The sequence below is a fragment of the Ovis canadensis genome, chromosome 6 (genome assembly GCF_042477335.2).
Source record: "Ovis canadensis isolate MfBH-ARS-UI-01 breed Bighorn chromosome 6, ARS-UI_OviCan_v2, whole genome shotgun sequence".
NCBI classification, from domain to species: Eukaryota; Metazoa; Chordata; class Mammalia; order Artiodactyla; family Bovidae; genus Ovis; species Ovis canadensis.
The window spans coordinates 81,274,615-81,296,503 of NC_091250.1; the positions used below are offsets into that span (position 1 = coordinate 81,274,615).

Genomic DNA, 21,889 nt, shown 5'->3' on the forward strand with positions numbered 1-21,889 from the left:
GGTCACAAAGAGTCGGACACGACTGAGAGACTGAACTGAACTGAACTGAACCCATATGCTCACTACTACCATATCAGTCCATAAATACTTCAATAAAAACATGACCACACTGTTTTAAGATTGATGATTTTTTCCTTAACTGTCCCCCCTACTATACTGTGAGCAACACAAGGGCAGCTCTGCTTATACTTAAGTATTCAGCTTACGAAACTGACAGATATAGAGTGTGTACTTAGCAATCTGGTTGAAAAGACCAAACACAACTCATGCCTTCTAGTAGCTCAGGCTGCAATAAAGAAAAAAGACATGCAGAGTTTTATAATCCAGCATGCAAGTTCATCAAAAAGGAGTCAAAGTCATGTTGTGGAGCATGGGGATCAGAAGGATTGACTCTGCTTGGAGTAGCCTAGAAAAACATCAGGGAGGATGAAATTTGAGCTTGGCTTTGAATAAATGAAAGCTCTCCAGTTGGCGAAACAGGAGGGAAGGCATAACAAGAAGAGGGAAAAACATTTGCAAGGCCACAGATTTGTTAAAGATAATGGCAGGTTCTGAGAACAGTGAGAAGTTCAATGCAACTTTAAAAAAAAAAAAAAAAGCCTGTCTGACAGTCATAATGCCTTACAGCTATTGCCCTCTGCCTTCCCTCCTCGCCTCAACCACGTGGCTTCAAAATGTTGCCTCCACTCTTTCTCCATTTCCTCACCTCCCACATGCCTCAACCCACTGCAATCTGGTTGCTTTTACCGTGATCAACAAATATCTCTTTGTTCTTCATCTAATGACACAGCTAAATCCTTTCCTTGGCTTTACCATAATTTATGACACTGTTGTTTCTCCCTGCTTTTATAATGAATGCTCTCTTGCACTGGCATTAAGACCACGTTCTCCTGGTGTTGTAGTTAACCCTTGGGAAAGTGCCCATGCCACCTCAGACCTTCTGTGTTTGGCAGTCATCTACGTGTAATGGTTTCTCCTGGAGAACGGAGGGGCATACACCAGTGATGGTGTCTATTATTCCTCATGGCATATAAATTCTGCAGAGTTCTCCCTAAAAGACAGGCCCCACCCTTGTAACCTTGGGATAGAACATATAACCTGCTGCAAGTTTTATTTTAAAAATCACTTCATGTCCAGAAGCCACAGTTGTTTGTTATTTAGTTTATACAAAAGCATAGGGAAGTAGAAAGGACTGTTCTCCCCAGAGGCAGTCATGTGAACTATGGCTGCATGTGCTTAGTTCCTATAACCCTTCTTGCTGCAGAAAAGTGACTTTTCTGGCTGGAGTCAAACCACCTTTATCTGCATTCTTTTCTGTAACTTTTACCCCACTCCCTAAATGAGGTTTTACGAAGGGTAAAACCTGTGGGTTCATCCCATTACCAAATGAACCATACCTCCTTCAGGACACAGAATCCTACCTGGACAGAGGGCTGTAACTGATACAGATATCTGACTACTGAACATCATTGCATCTGATAAGGAAGGAAAAGCAGTGCTCTCCAATGTAGATTATTAAGGTTCAAAGCACAGTCTAGTTGAGAGAAGGGAATGCTCCTCCATTCTGACAGACATCCTTGGTTTCTCCTTCTCAGTCTCCTCTACAGTCTTTTTAATCCTCCCCTATTCTAGAGTTTCTGTAAAAGCATGATTACCGTAGCACTCTAATCTCTTTCCTTGTACAAGTTCATGTATGCCCATAGTTTCAGCTTTCAGATGACTCCTGTGCCATCTGCACTCTAAGCCTTTCTCTCGAGCTCGATCTAAGCCTGCTACCTAGACATCGCCAAGTAAATATCTTACAAAGACCCCAACCCAATATGTCCAAAACATATTCATCACTCAGACACAAAAACAAAAGCAAACAAACTTTTCTTCCTATGTTCCATATCCCAGTGAATGGTACCATCATCCATCCAATGCTCCCAAACCTTTATCCTATATTTCTCCTTCAACCTCTACCTCCAATAGGTCACCAAAACTTTTCAATTCTATCGCATCCTTTAAATCTTTTCAGTTTTTTGTTTTTTTTTTTTTTCAAATCTTCAGTCTTTCTACCTGACCCAGTCTGCAATCATTTCTTGCCTGGTATATAGAAGCTTTCAAACAATTTTTTCCTTTTCTCGCCCTCTAATATAAATTACTAGATTGCAGAAAATCTGACTCTTCACATGCCCTCTATATTACCCCACCCTCAAACACAAAAACAAAGTAAACAAAACTTTCCTTCCTATGTTCCATATCCCAGTGAATAGTACCATCATCTATACAATGCCCCCAAGCCTTCAACCCTATGATGGTTTTTGGCTTCCCTCAACATAGAGTTCGGAGAAGGCAATGGCAACCCACTCCAGTACTCTTGCCTGGAAAATCCCATGGACGGAAGAGCCTGGTAGGCTGCAGTCCATGGGGTCGCTAAGAGTCGGGCACAACTGAGCAACTTCACTTTCACTTTTCACTTTCATGCATTGGAGAAGGAAATGGCAACTCACTCCAGTGTTCTTGCCTGGAGAATCCTGGGGACAGGGGAGCCTGGTGGGCTGCTGTCTATGGGGTTGCACAGAGTCGGACACAACTGAAGCGACTTAGCAGCAGCAGCATAGAGCTGAATACCTCAACCTGTTAAAAGGCAGACTGTCATGTCCTACAACAAGCAATTATGATTCCATAGATCTTAGAACGAGCCTAGGAAATAACTTTTAAAATAAATACCTCAACTGATCCAAACACATTTATATGAATCTTATTATGAGGAAAATTATTAAAAACTCTAGCTAGGAGGGTGCTGAAAAACACGGGCTGAATATTCCCTAAATCTAATTCTCATGCTTCCAAAATATCAATAACTTTACAGTAGTCAAATTCTACATTCTGGCTTTAAAACGAGTAGATATTATTAAATTACCTTTGATCTATAGTATTTGCCACATTTTTAGCAGTTTCCTTATTTAGACACATTTCCAAATGTCAATTTCTGATAAGGATTAACACCTTAAACTCAAGATCAATTTTTGGCCAAATATCAAGATGTAATAATTCTCTAACCTCCTTATGATGTAAACTCAGTTCAGTTCACTTCAGTCACTCAGTCGAGTCCAACTCTTTGTGACCCCGTGGACTGTGGCACGTCAGGCCACCCTGTCCATCACCAATTTCCAAAGTTTACTCAAACTCATATCCATTGAGTCGGTGATGCCATCCAACCATCTAGCCTCTGTCGTCCCCTTCTTCTCCTGCCTTCAATCTTTCCCAGAATCAGGGTCTTTTTAAATGAATCAGTTCTTTGCATCAGGTGGCCAAAGTATTGGAGTTTTACCTTCAAAATCAGTCCTTCCAATGAAGATTCAGGACTGATTTCCTTTAGGATGGACTAGTTAGATCTCTTTGCAGTCCAAGGGACTTTCAAGTCTTCTCCAAAACCAGAGTTCAAAAGTATCAATTCTTCAGCGCTCAGCTTTCTTTATACTCCAACTATCACATCCATATGTGACAAGTAGAAAAACCATAGCCTTGACTAGATGGACCTATGTTGGCAAAGTAATGCCTTTGTTTCTTAATATGCTGTCTAGGTTGGTCATAACTTTTATTCCAAAGAGCAAGGGTCTCTTAATTTCATGGCAGCAGTCACCATCTGCAGTGATTTTGGAGCCCCCAAACATAAAGTCTGACACTGTTTCTACTGTTTCCCCATACATTTCCCATGAAGTGATGGGACCAGATGCCATGATCTTAGTTTTCTGAATGCTGAGTTTTAAGCCAACATTTTCACTCTCCTCTTTCCCTTTCATCAAGAGGCTCTTTAGTTCTTCACTTTCTGCCATAAGGGTGGTGTCATCTGCATATCTGTGGTTACTGATATTTCTCCCTGCAATCTTGATTCCAGCTTGTGCTTCATCCAGTCCAGCATTTTTCATGATATATTCTGCATATATGTTAAACAAGCAGTGTGACAATATACAGCCTTGACATACTCCTTTCCTGATTTGGAACCAGTCTCTTGTTACATGTCCAATTCTAACTGTTGCTTCCTAACTTGTATACAGATTTCTCAAGAGGCAGGTCAGGTGGTCTGGTATTCGCATCTCTTAACAAATTTTCCAGAGTTTGTTATGGTCCACACAATAAAAGGCTTTGGAACAGTCAATAAAGCAGAAGTAGATGTTTTTCTGGAACTCTCTTGCTTTTTCGATAATTCAGAGGATGTTGGCAATTTGATTTCTGGTTCCTCTGCCTTTTCTAAAACCAGCTTGAACATCTGGAAGTTCCCGGTTCACGTATTGCTGAAGCCTGGCTTGGAGAATTTTAAGCATTACGTTGCTAGCGTGTGAGATGAGTGCAATTGTGCAGTAGTTTGAGCATTCTTTGGCATTGCCTTTCTTTGGGATTGGAATGAAAACTGACCTTTTCCAGTCCTGTGGCCACTGCTGAGTTTTCCAAATTTGCTGGCATATTGAGTGCAGCACTTTCACAACATCATCTTTTAGGATTTGAAATAGCTCAACTAGAAATCCTTCACCTCCACTAGCTTTGTTTGTAGTGACGCTTCCCAAGGCCCACTTGACTTCACTTTCCAAGACGTCTGGCTCTAGGTGAGTATCATACCATCGTGATTATCTGGGTTGTGAAGATCTTTTTTGTATAGTTCTTCTGTGTATTCCTGCCACCTCTTCTTAATATCTTCTGCTTCTGTTAGCTCCATACCATTTCTGTCCTTTATTGTGCTCATCGTTGCATGAAACGTTCCCTTGGTATCTCTGATTTTCTTAAAGAGATCTCTAGTTTCCCATTCTATTGTTTTCCTCTATTTCTTTGCATTGATCTCTGAGGAAGGCTTTCTTATCTCTCCTGGCTGTTCTTGGGAACTCTGCATTCAGAGGCGTATATCTTTCCTTTTCTCCTTTAATTTTTGCTTCTCTTCTTTTCACAGCTATTTGTAAGGCCTCCTCAGACAACCATTTGCCTTTTTCCATATCTTTCCTTAGGGATGGTCTTGATCCCTGCCTCCTGTACAAGGTGACAAACCTCCATCCATAGTTCTTCAGGCACTCTGTCTATCAGATCTAATTCCTTGAATCTATTTGTCACTTCCACTGTATAATCATAAGGGATTTGATTTAGGTCATGATATTAACTACTGAAATACACAATATCCCAATAACTTCTGGGGTTTCTAAGAGATAATGTACTCTATGTTTTCATAAGACAGACAATTATTTACCCAAGGGGATTTATATGATCAATAAACCAAGGTTTCCATTTACCTGACTTCCTCCTTTTAATGACCTAATGGTAAACCCTAGATCAGAAATCTTGGTATGATTTCAAAGTGTCCATTGTTTAAGCTCTAACCCTAATACTTATCAGTCCAAGAGATAACCACTTGTGATGAGGTTCTTAGTCTAGGTTTCAGTGCAATAGTTGGTGGCTGTACCACTATGTCTGAAGAATATGCTCACATAGCGAAAATGCTTACTAGAATGGGAAAAGATCTCCTATGCAGACCAAATAAAAAGGGAAAAAACACACACTGAGGAGTTATAAATTGCTCAAATGTGCAATTAGATACTATCTACTCTGTGAGTTAGCTCCTAGTACATTCCCAAGTTTACCTTCTTACTCATGAATTTTTTTAAAGTTGAATTTTTGTAAAAAATCAACTTAATTGCAAACACTGTAATTAGAATCTTTAATTATAATTTAGGTCTGCAACTTTCTTTGGGCAATTATGCTAGTTAATGATTCTGAGACAGCAGTGTATATGTGTGTGTTGTGTGTGTGTGTGTGTGTGTGTGTGTGTGTGTGTGTGTGTCCTTGCTCCTTTGGGTCTTAATTCTTTTTGCTAGGCTGCTTTTTTCCTCTCAGGCTAATGTCACAACAAATCTGATCACTGACCTACACAGGCAGACTTAGGAGTTTAGGTTCTGCTACTGAGTATGCACATTGCATAGAGATAAGAGTATCAGCTAAGTCTCCCAAAGTGAACTTAAATTTATTTTTTACTATTTACCTATTAAAAAACTGCTTCTGTAAGATATGAATTAGATACCTTCATATCCAGTTTTGTGTATAGGCAGTAATAACATGAGTATCCTGCCCCTCTGTATCATAATAAATTTCTTTATGTTTAGAGTAGCACTCATAAGTTTCATTTCCTGACCTGGCCATCCATGCTAACATGAATTCAAACTTTTGCTCTTTATGTTCCTTGCTTTCCAACAAAAGTAATATCAGTTGAAAATCATTCCATGTGAACAACATGAAGGCCAAATCATGTCTATTTCACATGTGCGGAAATTAAGCTCTGTCTTCTCTAACAGATTTACAGTATAAGGGAGTATCTGTGTCTGTGTTACACATGTATATAGATTAAGCAACTTTTATTTTCTTCTCTAGATTTGGGCAAACATCAAACAGTAGCTGTTCAGTGATCAAACTATCTCTGGACTCTCCCTCAAAATCCTCTTCATATTACATACATGATATACACCTCTTATTAGTGAATGACCCTTCAGTTCCAAATTCATCCTCTTTTCCCTTTCTTTGAGACATGAGAGAAGCACTCTGTACACTCTGCTCCTTCATCAGCTCATGTAATGTTAGGCCTTGTCATTAGAGGATACTGCCACGGTTTTAGCAAAGAAAGAGGGCTTTCTTTCCTGGTTCTCTTCCTGGTTTAGCTGCATTGTTATCCTTTGGTTCAGCTTCAAAGGACTACCATGCTGTGAGTTTTCAGCCAGCAGGCACGATATTCCTCTGACCAGCTTCAGCATGTACCTTCATACGTTTCTTCACTGGCTGTTTCTTCACCAGGGGCAGGTGTATCCTCCTCTAGCCACAGAGTCCTCTCTGGTGAGCTCTAAATCTTGGGCTTGGGGGAAAGGACTCCCTTCCAGTCCTGAGTTCCTTCCTTGTTCATGATGCTTACCCGAGAAGCAAATGCTGCACTTCCTGCATTTGCTAAATCTACATTGCTTAGAATCTCCTTTTACATTTTTATTTAACCATCTTTTCCAAATTAATAATTCATTTTATTAAATTTTCCCTGTTCTAATTACTGTTATGGATTCTCTCCTCTAACTGGACACTGATGATAGAGTATGTGCCCAGTTGATGGTCTCGCAATTAATAAGGCTGCCCTCAGCCGACTATTGGTAGGAATGAGTAAACAAGGCACATAAAGATGAAGTTCAAGTAGAAAATTTGACATGACCAAAGAGAATTCTATAGGACGATATTAGGTTAGGTGATTCGAGGACAATATATGCTAGCAAAAAACATCTAGGGCCTTGAGAAGCTCAAGAGGGTGCAGAGATATTAAATATATATTTCATTTTAGGGTAATTTATAGTGTATAGAAGTGCATGTGCTCACATACATACACACATAATCCAAAATACATAAAATAAAACAATATATGATTTTTTAAAAATGCAAATGTTGCCAACTCAATGTTGCCTACTCAATTCAACCTATAGAGTTTGCGCTAAATAAGTCTGCACTAAATGAGTGCATTTTCACATTTAATGTAATCTGTGGCAGTATCCTCTCAAATATGAAAGCTTATCTTGAGACTGTTAATTTTTTTTTTAATTCTTGGGCTAAAGTCACTAAAAAGACCAACATTCTAAACTTAATTCAGATATGAGAGACTTTAAATTTGCTCTGTTGCTAATGACAACACATTTAACATCAGCTACCAGCTTTTATTTTTTATTTATTTTTGCATATATCTTATTTATATTTATTTCATTTTTAAGAATCATAGCAGCAGACAGGACCACAAACACCCAACTGCTAGATGCATGACTGCTTTATCGTGACAGCTTCGCTCAGACACAGTTGTGTCCCAGTTCTGGACACACTGTCCTTAACCTTACGTGTTCAGCTTCACACATCAGCATTCCCTGCCCTGGGTTTCAACTTGACATCAGTAGATTCCTTCTGCAAATCTTTGATTCTTGTAGGACAATTAAAATGTTTTTTCCCATTTTCTTATTTGCATTTTCCCAGAATTTAGGATTTTAAAAATATATAAATTTACCATCAAATGCCTGGAAGGAGTTCCTATATGGAAACACTAAATGATGACAGTTTCTTTTAAAAAAAAAATTCAGCTTTACTGAAGTATAATTGACAAAACTATATAAGATATTTGAAGGAATGATAGTGACAATTTGATATACATAGTAAAATGACTCCCCCTGTCTAGTTAGGTAACACATCAATCCCCTCATATTTACTTATTTGTTTATTTGTTTTTGGCAAGAACATTTAAGCTCTACTCTTGTTGTCATTCAGTTGCTAAGTCTTGTCTAGACTCTTTGCAGCTCCATCAACTGCAGTAAGCCAGACTTCCCCGTTCTTCACCATTTTCCAGAGTTTTCTCAAACTCATTTCCATTGAGTCAGTGATGCCATCCAACCATCTCATCTTCTGTCACCCTCTTATCCTCTTACCCTCAATCTTTCCCAGCATCATAATCTTTTCCAATGAGTCGGCTCTTTGCACCAGGTGGCCAAAGCATTGGAGCTTCAGCAACAATCTATTTTTTTTAGTGAATTTCAATTATTCAATACAGCGTTACCAACTGTAGTCACCATGCTTTACATTAGAGCCTCAGTCTTTATTTGTCTTGTAGCTGAAAGTTTATACCTTTTCACCAACCTCTCTTTATTTTCCACACTGACAAACATTTATCTATTCCCTGTGGTATGACTTTTTTATACCACATGAAAATAATACAATGCAATATTTGTCTTTCTCTGTCTGGTTTATTCACTTAATGCCTTCAAGGTCCATCCATGTTGTCAAAATGTCAAAATGCCAAAATTTTATTCTCCCTGCATGATATATGTACATATATTAATATATATCACATCATATTTCCATATCTTGGCTATTAGAAAAATGGTGAATAAAACAGGAGTGCAGGGAATTCCCTGGTGATCCAGTGATTAGGACTCAGTGCTTTTACTGCCAGGGTCTGGGTTCAGTCCCTGGTCAGCGAACTAAAGATACCACATGCTACACAGGGTGGCCAAAACAAAACAGAAAAACTAATGTAGATTTCCCTTGGGGATCTTGTTCTCATTTTGGATGTATACCAGACATGGATTACTGAATAATATGGTAGTTTCATTTTTAATTCTTTGAGGAACATCCATACTGTTTTCTATAGCAATTATACTAATTTATAGTTTCAATAATAGTGCATAAAAGCTCCTTTTTCTCCATATCATTAACAACATTTATCTCTTGCCTTTAAAAAAATTTTTTGAGGTATAGTTGATGCCTATGTTGATGTATATGTTTCATCCATACAACATAATGATTCACAATTTTAAAGTTTATACTTCATTTTAAGTTATCATAAATACTGTCAATATTTCCTGCGATATGCTATACAATATATCCTGATAGCTTAATTATTTTACACATTGTAGCTTGTATTTCTTAATCTTGTACCCCTATCTTGCCCCTCCTCCTTTTCTTCTCTCCACTGGTTACCACTATTCTGTTCTCTACATGTCTGAGTCTGTTTCTTTTTTTGCTATACTCATTAGTTTATTTTATGTTATAGATTTCACAAATAAGTGGATAAGTGATATCATGCTGTATATCTCTTGTCTTTTTGATGACAGTCATTCTAACAGGTGTGAGGCGATATCTCATTCTGGTTTTGACTTACATTTCCTTGATGATTATTGATGGTGAGTATATTTTCATGTATCTGTTGGTCATTTTCATGTCTTCATTGAATAAATATCTATTCAGTTTTTATTCCTTATTTAAATTAGATTGTGGTTTTTGTTTTGTTTTGTTTTGTTTTGCTATTGAGTTGTGGCAGTTCTTTAAATATTTGGGATGATAACCTCTTATCAGATACATAATTTGCAAATATTTTCTTCCATTCTGTAGATTACCTTTTCAGCTTATTGATTTATTTTGCTCTGTAGAAGGTTTTGGTTTGATACAGTCAGTCCTACTTGTTTATTTTTGCTTTTGTGTGAGGTTTAAAAAAAATCATCACTAAGACCAATGTCAAAGGGCTTCTCTCTCATATTTTCTTCTATGAGTTTTGATTTCAGGTATTATAGTCAAGTCTTTGATCCACTTTGAATTGAAGCTACTAGCTTTCTAAATGTTTCAGTAATCCCAAAGAATGGTCAGAACAAAAGGAGGAGAGTTAGCTTAATCCATTATCACCACTGGAAAAGAGTCACTTCATACATTTTGCCAAAAATACATGGCTGTTTGTCTAAAACCCTCAAGTAGCAAACATTACGTGTCTAGGAAAAGTACATATTTTGATATATATATATTTTTTTTTTGAGGTAAAATAATTCACTTTGCAAAATGAACAAACAAAAACTTTAACACCATTCTATTAGCACCAATATTCACTACTCAAAATCTACAACACGGAAAACTTTGATATTTTGGGGTCCTATACCATTTGCCTTTCTTTTTTAGCTGGTAATAAAACACCAAAGGTAACCATATTAAGAACCATAATTTATATAATATTTTGCTATTCTTTCAACTGTGCTTGGCACAATTCTGTTTCTCTGCACTTGGCTCCACATAGAGGTCAGGTGTTCATTCTCACTGTGTCTCTAATTCATGGAGGCATTTACTAAGACAAGCTGCACAGAAATACTAGCTTTACTGCCAACTAATGTAGAAGTTGAAGGCTTCCCTGGTGGCTCAGACAGTAAAGCATCTGTCTACAATGCGGGAGACCTGGGTTCAATCCCTGGGTCAATAAGATTCCCTGGAGAAGGAAATGGCAACCCACTCCAGTACTCTTAGAAAATCCCATGGACGGAGTAGCCTGCACCAGGCTACTCCATCCATGGGGTCACAAAGAGTCGTACATGACTGAGTGACTTCACTTTCACTTAATGTAAAAGTTGAAGTTAGAGGGAAAGCACTTAAGGTTTCACATATTACTTTGAAAGAACTTCAAAGATCTACAGTGTTTAATATCAGTCATCTCCCAAACTGATAGCTTGGTTGGTAAAGAATCTGCCTGCAATGCAGGAGACCCTGCTTTGATTCCTGGGTTGGGAAGATCTGCTGGAGAAGGGATAGGCTACCCACTCCAGTATTCTTGGGCTTCCCTTATGGCTCAGCTGGTAAAGAATCCACCTGCAATGCGGAGACCTGGGTTCAATCCCTGGGTTGGGAAGATCCCTGGAAAAGAGAATGGCTACCCACTTCAGTATTCTGGCCTAGAGAATTCCATGGACTGTATAGTCCATGGGGTCACAAAGAGTTGGACACAACTAAGTGACTTTCACTTTCACCCCTCTTGTACTTGACATCTTCAGCCATCTAAGCTCATCACATTCTCTGACTGTGAGGTCAGAGAAGTGGCTCTGGGTGGAAGAAAACCATATTTTTGTGATAAAATTGGCATAACTAACTCCTAAAGGAAAGGTAGGCATGTCCCAATAAATCGCATAAATTACAGGAATGTAAATTGATGCAGTCACTACAGAAAACAGTATGGATATATATGGAATTTAGAAAGACAGTAACGATAACCCTGTATGCAAGAGAACAAAAGAGACACAGATGTATAGAACAGTCTTTTGGACTCTGTGGGAGAGGGAGAGGGTGGGATGATTTGGGAGAATGGCACTGAAACATGTATAATATCATATATGAAACGAATTGCCAGTCCAGGTTCGATGCAGGATATAGGATGCTTGGGGCTGGTGCACTGGCATCCCTGAAGGATGGTAGGGGGAGGGAGGTGAGGGGGGGGGGTTCAAGATGGAGAACACGTGTACACCGGTGGTGGATTCATGTTGATGTATGGCAAAACCAATACAATATGGTAAAGTAACTAGCCTCCAATTAAAATAACAAATTTAAATTAAAAAAAAAGAAACCTTGCTCCTGAAAAGAAAAAAAAAAGAAAACAGTATTTAGGTTCCTCAAAAAACTAAAAAGAGTTGCCATATGATTCAGCCATCCCACTCATGGAAATACATCTGGAAAAAAGCAAATACTCTAATTTTAAAAGACACATGCACCCCAATGTTCTTATCAGCACTATTTAGAATAACCAAGACATGGAAACATCCGACATGTCTGTCAATAGAAAACTGGCTTAAGAAGATGTAACACACACACACACACACACACACACACACACACACAATGGGATAGTACTCAGCCACACACACACAAAAAAAAGAAATATCACCATTTATGTGAACAGGGATGGACCTAGAGAATTTTATACTTAAGTATAAAGTGAAGTAAGTCAGATAGAAAGACAAATATTGCATCATATCACTTATATGTGGAATCTAAGCAATAATACAAATGCATGTATATACAAAACAGAAACAGATTCACAAACATAGAAAACAAACTTAAGGTTACCAAAGGGAAGGTGGGGGAAGGATAAATGAAGAATATATGATTAACAGATAAAAACTACTATACATGCCATAGGTAAGCAATGAGGATTTACTGTATAGCTCAGGGTACTGTATTCAATATCTTATAATAACCTATAATGGAAAATAATCTGAAAACAAAGTAACTGAATCATTAGGCTATACACCTGAAACTAACCCAATATTGTAAATTAACTATAGTATAGTTCAAAAAAACTGGCCAATCTTGTTTATGAGCATCTGCAAGAAAGGAAAACCTTCAGTTTTAAACCCATGTTTATCCAGATGGAAAACATCCATGCTTGTCATCCTTCCCCATGGGATATCAGATAAAAGGAAGAAACTGGGGAGGATGACATGATGGAGGATGGCCAGGCAAAGCCTGGGACAAGGGCATCTCCTCTAATTCTCATTCTCTGACAGCAAGAAAGGTGGATGAAAAATTATTTATACAAAAAATTTCTATAGTACAGCACTACAGGTAGCAGTAGAAGTTGCTTCAAGTAGACTAATAAAATTATTATGCTCAACCAAGAATTTAGTGATGATTGGTCTAGTGTACTGATTTCTAACCCAACAGACCAATCTCCCTCTTCTACTGGTCTCATTTTAAAGAAAAATAAAGACCAGTTCCATAGAATTCAAGTGATAAGATTCTAGTTTTCTTAGATTGATTTATAGGTATCTATTATAAATGAGGACTGTTTGTTGCTGTTCAGATGCTAAATCGTATCTGACTTTTTGCAACCGCATGGATTGCAGCACACCAGGCCTCCCTGTCCTTCACTATCTTCCAGAGTTTGCTCAGATTCATTTCCATTGAGTTGGTGATGCTATCTAACCATCTCATCCTCTGCCACCTGTACTCTGTTTATTGATATGACCAGTATGACCAGAAATCCACCTTATTCAATGGCAGTAGAAGGTTTCCATTTGTAACACTGATCATGACCACAACCTGTAAGAAGCAGTTATCTATGAAACTGTACAGACGTATGGAAGTCAAGTAGGGATTTTAATCTTAGAAAGTGCTTCTCAGTAATATAATTACTTTATTTAAACAATTATTTGCCACACTGTAGCTGGGTAGAAAGCTTTGAAAATAATATAAAATATAGAGTTAATCTGACCACTTAAGTTACAATGGTACACCATTCTACAGGCAGATTAACAGTCTTAACTCTCCATATATTGGGGCAGACTAAACAGGCACGGGGCTTCCCTGGTAGCTCAGATGGTAAAGAATCCGCCTGCAATGAGGGAGACCTGGGTTAGAGCCCTGGGTTGGGAAGATACCCTGGAGGAGGGCATGGCAACCCACTTTCGTATTCTTGCCTGGAGAATCCCCATGGACAGAGGAGCCTGGTAGGTTACAGTCCATGGGGTTGCAAAGAGTTGGATATGACTGAGTGACTAAGCACAGCAAACAGGCAAAACAGGCATGAGACAGATACATAATCTATAACACTAAAAATATGTGTTTATTTTGAATTATCTCCCATACTTCCCATTATACAAAGTAAAAATATTATGCAAAACTTACCATATCTGTATCTGAGACAGGGCCAAAACTGGTCACATAGATGTTAGTGAAGACTTCGGTAATACTGTCTGGTATGAGAGAAAGAGATTGAATATAGATATTACATTATGAGAACCAGAGGCGAGAAAAGGGGTCAAGAGCATGGCATGGTGAGAAAGTTCTGTGATAATCAGGAATATTGCTGTTTTCTTTCTTTTCAACGTTCACAACCAACAAATATAGCTATATGGCTTAATTACTCCCTAGGGTCTCACAGTCCTATATGCTAAATACCCAGAAAAATTATGAAATTCTTTTTGGAAACTATACCTGACTGGAGCCTTTTGTTTTGAGCTCAGAATGATTTCTCAGAAACTATCTTAAATGTACCAGTATAGAAAATAAAATACACTTACTATCTTTACTGCTTGATACAGTCCTAAAGTTGATCATTAAACCAAATATTTCAGATAATATTTCATGATGGTAGAGATTTAGTTTGTAGACTGTAAACTACTGTATCTTCTCAATAATGCACAAACACATTGCTAATCACTATACATAAATATAATTCATATTAATATAAAAAGGTTTATCATTCAGTGACACAAAAAAGCAAATAACATTCATTAATCACAAGGATTACTTCCAAAAAAGATTGCTTTTAAATGTATTTAAGAATGCCTGAACTGCTAAAATTGAATTAGATTTGGAAGTTATGTAACTTATAAAGTATAGCATAATTAACTGGATTGCTCTGCTAAACAGGTGATTTAGATTTTTGATTTTCAAATAAGCCAAATGGCGATGGAGGAAAGCTCAAAGTAAAAAAAAAAAATTAAAAATAAAGCCCTTTCAATATTCTTATAAGAAAAAAAATAACATCATTAATTTCTACCATCATGAACTTAATGCACAACTGCTAAGTGACGTGTAATTCTACACAAACAATATCATGAAATATTTTAACATTATACTGGACATTAATTCACAACCATAAGACAGCAAACTAAGTTTAGGATAGAGTATCTACTAAAGCAAAAGTAAAAGAATTTTGAAATAACAGAGTAGACTGTTTACTCTTCAAAGATCTTAAAATATAATAAACTGCATGACAAATCTGTGAGATAGAGTCTCTGCTATCATCCCAATACACTTGAACACTGACATATGGAAAGTTAAGGAAATGTGCCCCAAGACACTTGTGCTCTGTAGGGTAGACAGAGTCAGGTTTTAGGACCCATGCAATCTGGCTCCTGAGCACGGAAGGTAAACAAAGTATTGGATCTCAGTTAAGAATTAATTTAAAACTGTTTTATTATTAATGACATATTCTACTCTCCACAATACTCTGTGCCAAAGCCTAGTATGGTGTTCCAAATAAATATATTCATTCAACTTTGTTATTTTATATACTATTTTATTCCAGAAAAATGGTACTCACGAAATTTTGTTTTGAAACTCATCTATAAAGTTAATTCCCAGCTGCCACCTGCCCCCAAATATCTGTACAGGGTCTGTTCCATAGCTATACAATTTGTTCAGTCACATAGGTCTCTGTTCTCAGAAGAGTCCTGTACTTGGTCTAATGTTCTCTTTCCACTTCCCTGAAATTCTTAATTATGTTCTGAATAAAGCACGCTACATTCTCATCCTGGACTGGGTCTCACAACTTAAATAGCTGGTCCTGAGTCTGACTTATATATGTTTTTTCCTCTTACTCATACCAAATCAATCATACTCTCACATTTACTCAAACAACTGAATAAAATTTTAGTCATTATAGAAATTGACTTAAAATGTTCCAGAGGAGAGAAATTAAAATGTTAAGGTAGTCTTCACCCAAATATATGCAAATGGAAGTATTCTCCTCAGTCTGGAGTTGTTAAGTTGGAAAAGAGTGATGATAAAAATACATGAAAATATTCATGCTAAGAATATGAAAGAATACCTACTTACACACCACATGCCAAGTAAAAAGTAAGGTAGAATATGGTCATCCTAATGAATGCAATGAGGTGCCAATTAAGAATCTAAAGAGAAAAAAATAAGATTACCCTCAAAGCTCTAAGCAGTAAGAGAAACACCTCAAGAAACAGAACACAGGTATGCAAAGATGCCCTAAAGAAAATGATTTTAAAGTTCGTTGACTTCATAAACACAGTTAAAGAACTTACACATTGCAAAGGATATTCTCCTGTTATGCATATTTGAAAAAAGCAGAGGAAAATAAAGTGTCTCGAAAACTAGAGATTAGTCTTCAAAGGCAACTTACACCCCTGTGAAGAAATGAGTTATGCAGTCACTGCTGCTAAGAAATACAGTAATCTGAGGTATGGAATAGTAACTGAAGTTAGAGACCTGGGAGCCATCAGTAAAATAAAAAAATGTGTGCAGTGACCAGTTTGGAGAGAGGGAATTTCTACAAGAGGAAAAGGCTGGAGTGACTTTATACACTCTTTGAGAAGCTTGATTGTGAAAGAGAAGGGGAGAGTCTAGCAACAGGGGAAGGTGGGGGTAGAGGAGAGAAAGTTTTTTGCTTGCTGGTTTAAGGTAGAAGATAGTTAAGTATCTGCCAATGCAGACAGAAGGGACTAAGGGAGCAGCTGAATTTTTAGGAGACAAGATCAATAAAAGAGAAATATTCCTGAGTAAGCATGTAATGCATTCACTAAAAAGGCTCACAATATATACATGGAGGGAAGGAGGAGGGACTATCCTTAATTATGTCAAGTGAGAAGAGTTGAAATAAACGGAAGTAGGTTTTCAGGTCTAGAGGCAGGAAAGTTCCTGGAGAGGAGAGAAATTCTGAGTTACATGCAAAATATCGGTTCCATCACTTTTACTAAAATAAATGATGATTCCAAGTCAAAAGTTTGATAGTTTAAATAATTATATTAACAACATTTACAATAGTATACATCCATAGAAGACCAAGGGAGCATCTGTTGCCAGCCTTTTGTCCATATCCCCTTGACAATCATGATTCCTCGCCATGCTGGGATGTTCTGCTGTGAGCTCCTGTGATTCTCTCCTTGAGGGCTTTTCCTGGCTGCACAAGGCAGAAAGGAATTGCAGAAAAGTCTGTGCTCCTGAGAACAGCCATCAACAAATGACTGATGAGTTGGAGGAAATATAACTCAACTTTATCTCTCTCTCAATGGACACAACTCTCAGGCATGCTCTACACCATTTCCCAGATGACCTCCATGGGATGAAACTCCAGCTGTGCTCAGCAGTAACCTGCTCATGATGATACCATGCTTTGGCTGTCCTCCCTGGACATTTTGTCCTTCTTCAGCTAGTGCCTGTTGATATCACTTCCCAAATGATTGTGTATCAAATATCATTCACTTACTCTAAGAAGAAAGGATAATAATAATTAAGGACTTGGGAAATATATTAGTTGTATTAAAAGATATTAATTAATTGGAGCTAATCATCCAAACAATAGGCTCTACTGTCTTCACCCCTGCAATTTTGATATTAATGGTAATATTAAGTAGTATGTGAGCTCACAATACAAAGAGTACAATCAAACTGTAGATGACATCTCTTCAGAAAGATCAAGATGCTAATAATTTTGTTCACCATGTAGCACAAATAGACTGTCATGCACACATTTTAAGACAAGTTAGACATTGCTGTGTTTTGCTTTACTCTCAGAAACAACAAAGACATTGTGCTTCCTGGGATTATTCCCAAAACACCTACATGTGCCATTTGTCATCAGTCAAGTTTGTTCAAGTCAACAAATACTTTCTAAGTTATTTTTGTTTACATGGCACTCAGTGTTCCTATTAAAAGTTAGAAACTTAGAACCTGATAATATTATTTGTCATCATTCTACCACAAAAGAATTGCTGTTCCTTACCCAAAATCTTCCTCCAAGTAGATATTCAACACATGTTTGATAAATACAGTGCCCATAAAATCAGAAAGAGTTAAGAAGAATAATAAAATCAGTATGAACTGTGTTTTCATACAATCACTTTTCATGGTAGTTCTAAGTTTTGGTCTTTGATTCCTTGTGATGATTTGGAAACATGAAACATAAACATACATTGAATACATGAAATTTCCTCTAAGTATGAGGTTCCTGATGCTTTTAAATTTTTGAATTTTTATATATTCTGTTTGTTCTTCTAGTTGTTTATCTATCCTTTTTATGCTATAATTATACTTTAATTTTTTTTTTAATTTTATTTTTTTACTTTACAATACTGTATTGGTTTTGCCATACATTGACATGAATCCACCACAGGTGTACATGAGCTCCCAACCCTGAACCCTCTTCCCATCACCCTCCCCGTATCGTCTCTCTGGGTCATCCCAGTGCACCAGCCCCAAGCACCCTGTATCCTGTAGCGAACCTAGACTAGCGATTCGTTTCTTACATGATAGTATACATGTTTCAATGCATTCTCCCAAATCATCCCACCCTCTTCCTCTCCCACAGAGTCCAAAAGTCTGTTCTTTAAATCTGTGTCTCTTTTGCTGTCTCACATATAGGGTTATCATTACCATCTTTCTAAATTTCATATATATGTGTTAGTATACTGTATTGGTGTTTTTCTTTCTGGCTTACTTCACTCTGTATAATTGGCTCCAGTTTCATCCACCTCATTAGAACTGATTCAAATATATTTTTTTTTAATGGCTGAGTAATACTCTATTGTGTCTATGTACCACAGCTTTCTTATCCATTCAACTGCTGATGGACATCTAGGTTGCTTCCATGTCCTGGATATTATAAAGAGTGCTGTGATGAAAATTGGGGGTACACGTGTCTCTTTCAATTGTGGTTTCCTCGGTGTGTATGCCCAGAAGTGGGATTGCTGGGTCATAAGGCAGTTCTAGTTCCAGGTTTTTAAGGAATCTCCACACTGTTCTCCATAGTGGTTGTACTAGTTTGCACTCCCACCAACAGTGTAAGAGGGTTCCCTTTTCTCCACACCCTCTCCAGCATTTATTGCTTGCAGACCCTTGGATCACAGCCATTCTGACTGGTGTGAAATGGCACCTCATTGTGGTTTTGATTTGCATTTCTCTGATAATGAGTGATGTTGAGCATCTTTTCATGTGTTTGTTAGCCATCTGTATGTCTTCTTTGGAGAAATGTCTATTTAGTTCTTTGGCCCATTTTTTGATTGGGTCATTTATTTTTCTGAAATTGAGCTGCATAAGTTGCTTGTATATTTTTGAGATTAGTTGTCAGTTGCTTCATTTGCTATTATTTTCTTCCATTCAGAAGGCTGTCTTTTCACCTTGCTTATAGTTTCCTTTGTTGTGCAGAAGCTCTTAATTTTAATTAGATCCCATTTGTTTATTTTTGCTTTTATTTCCAGAATTCTGGGAGGTGGATCATAGAGGATCCTGCTGTGATTTATGTCAGAGAGTGTTTTGCCTATGTTCTCCTCTAGGAGTTTTATAGTTTCTGGTCTTACACTTAGATCTTTAATCTATTTTGAACTTATTTTTGTGTGCGGTGTTAGGAAGTGATCTAGTTTCATTCTTTTACAAGTGGTTGACCAGTTTTCCCAGTACCACTTGTTAAAGAGATAGTCTTTAATCCACTGTATATTCTTGCCTCCTTTGTCGAAGATAAGGTGTCCATAGGTGTGTGGATTTATCTCTGGGCTTTCTATTTTGTTCCATTGATCTATATTTCTGTCTTTGTGCCAGTAACCATACTGTCTTGATGACTGTGGCTTTGTAGTAGAGCCTGAAGTCAGGCAGGTTGATTCCTTCAGTTCCATTCTTCTTTCTCAAGATTGCTTTGGCTATTCGAGGTTTTTTGTACTTCCATACAAATTGTGAAATTATTTGTTCTAGCTCTGTGAAAATACTGCTGGTAGCTTTTCTTGCCTGGAGAATCTCAGGGACGGGGAAGCCTCTTGGGCTGCCGTCTATGGGGTCATGCAGAGTCGGACACGACTGAAGCGACTTAGCAGCAGCAGCTTGATAGGGATTGCATTGAATCTGTAGATTGCTTTGGGTAGTATACTCATTTTTACTATATTGATTCTTCGAATCCATGAACATGGTATGTTTCTCCATCTATTAGTGTCCTCCTTGATTTCTTTCATCAGTGTTTTATAGTTTTCTATATATAGGTCTTTGGTTTCTTTAGGTAGATACATTCCCAAGTATTTTATTCTTTTCATTTCAATGGTGAATGGAATTGTTTCCTTAATTTCTTTTTCTGCTTTCTCATTATTAGTGTATAGGAATGCAAGGGATTTCTGTGTGTTGATTTTATATCCTGCAACTTTACTATATTCATTGATTAGCTCTAGTAATTTTCTGGTGGAGTCTCCAGGGTTTCCTATGTAGAGGATCATGTCATCTGCAAACAGTGAGAGTTTTACTTCTTCTTTTCCAATTTTGATTCCTTTTATTTCTTTCTCTGCTCTGATTGCTGTGGCCAAAACTTCCAAAACTGTGTTGAATAGTAGTGGTGGGAGTGGGCACCCTGTCTTGTTCCTGACTTTAGGGGAAATGCTTTCAATTTTTCACCATTGAGAATAATGTTTGCTGTGTGTTTGTCATATATAGCTTATATTATGTTGAGGTATATTCCTTCTATTCCTGCTTTCTGGAGAGTTTTTACCATAAATGGATGTTGAATTTTGTCAAAGGCCTTCTCTGCATCTATTGAGATAATCATATGGCTTTTATTTATCAATTTGTTAATGTGGTGAATTACATTGATTGATTTGCAGATATTGAAGAATCCTTGCATCCCTGGGAGAAAGACCACTTGGTCATGGTGTATGATCTTTTTAATGCCTTGTTGGATTCTGATTGTTAGAATTTTGTTAAGGATTTTTGCATCTATGTTCATCAGTGATATTGGCCTGCAGTTTTCTCTTTTTGTGGCATCTTTGTCAGGTTTTGGTATTAGGGTGATGGTGGCCTCACAGAATGAGTTTGGAAGTTTACCTTCCTCTGCAATTTTCTGGAAGAGTTTGAGGAGGATAGGTGTTAGCTCTTCTCAAAATTTTTGGTAGAATTCAGCTGTGAAGCCGTCTGGACCTGGGCTTTTGTTTGCTGGAGATTTCGGATTACAGTTTCAATTTCCGTGCTTGTGATGGGTCTGTCAAGATTTTCTATTTCTTCCTGGTTCAGTTTTGGAAAGTTGTTCTTTTCTAAGAATCTGTCCATTTCTTCCACGTTGTCCATTTTATTGGCATATAATTGTTGATAGTAGTCTCTTATGATCCTTTGTATTTTTGTGTTGTCTGTTGTGATCTCTCCACTTTCATTTCTAATTTTATTGATTTGATTTTTCTCCCTTTGTTTCTTGATGAGTCTGGCTAACGGTTTGTCAATTTTATTTATCCTTTCAAAGAACCAGCTTTTGGCTTTGTTGATTTTTGCTATGGTCTCTTTTGTTTCTTTTGCAATTATTTCTGCCCTAACTTTTAAGATTTCTTTCCTTCTACTAACCCTGGGGTTCTCCATTTCTTCCTTTTCTAGTTGCTTTAGGTGTAGAGTTAGGTTACTTATTTGACATTTTTCTTGTTTCTTGAGGTATGCCTCTATTGCTATGAACTTTCCCCTTAACACTGCTTTTATAGTGTCCCACAGGCTTTGGGTTGTTGTGTTTTCATTTTCATTCATTTCTATACATATTTTTATTTCTTTTTTGATTTATTCTGTGATTCATTGGTTTTTCAGAAGCATGTTGTTCAGCCTCCATATGTTGGAATTTTTAATAGTTTTTCTCCTGTAATTGAGATCTAATCTTAATGCATTATGGTCAGAAAAGATGCTTGGAATGATTTCAATTTTTTTGAATTTATCAAGGCTAGATTTATGGCTCAGGATGTGATCTATCCTGGAGAAGGTTCCATGAGCACTTGAGAAAAAGGTGAAATTCATTGTTTTAGGGTGAAATGTTCTATAGATATCAATTAGGTCCAACTGGTCTATTGTATCATTTAAA

General features: G+C 37.3%; 1 protein-coding gene across 1 annotated transcript in view; it reads right to left on the bottom strand.

Annotated features, from left to right (window-relative positions):
• Positions 1–21,889, bottom strand: part of GABRA2 (gamma-aminobutyric acid type A receptor subunit alpha2) — a 163,109-nt gene that overhangs the window by 80,982 nt on the left and 60,238 nt on the right. Inside the window, exon 4 of the mRNA XM_069593055.1 lies at positions 13,960–14,027. Within this exon, the coding sequence (XP_069449156.1) occupies positions 13,960–14,027 (68 nt within the window). The remainder of the gene's footprint in view (positions 1–13,959; positions 14,028–21,889) is intronic.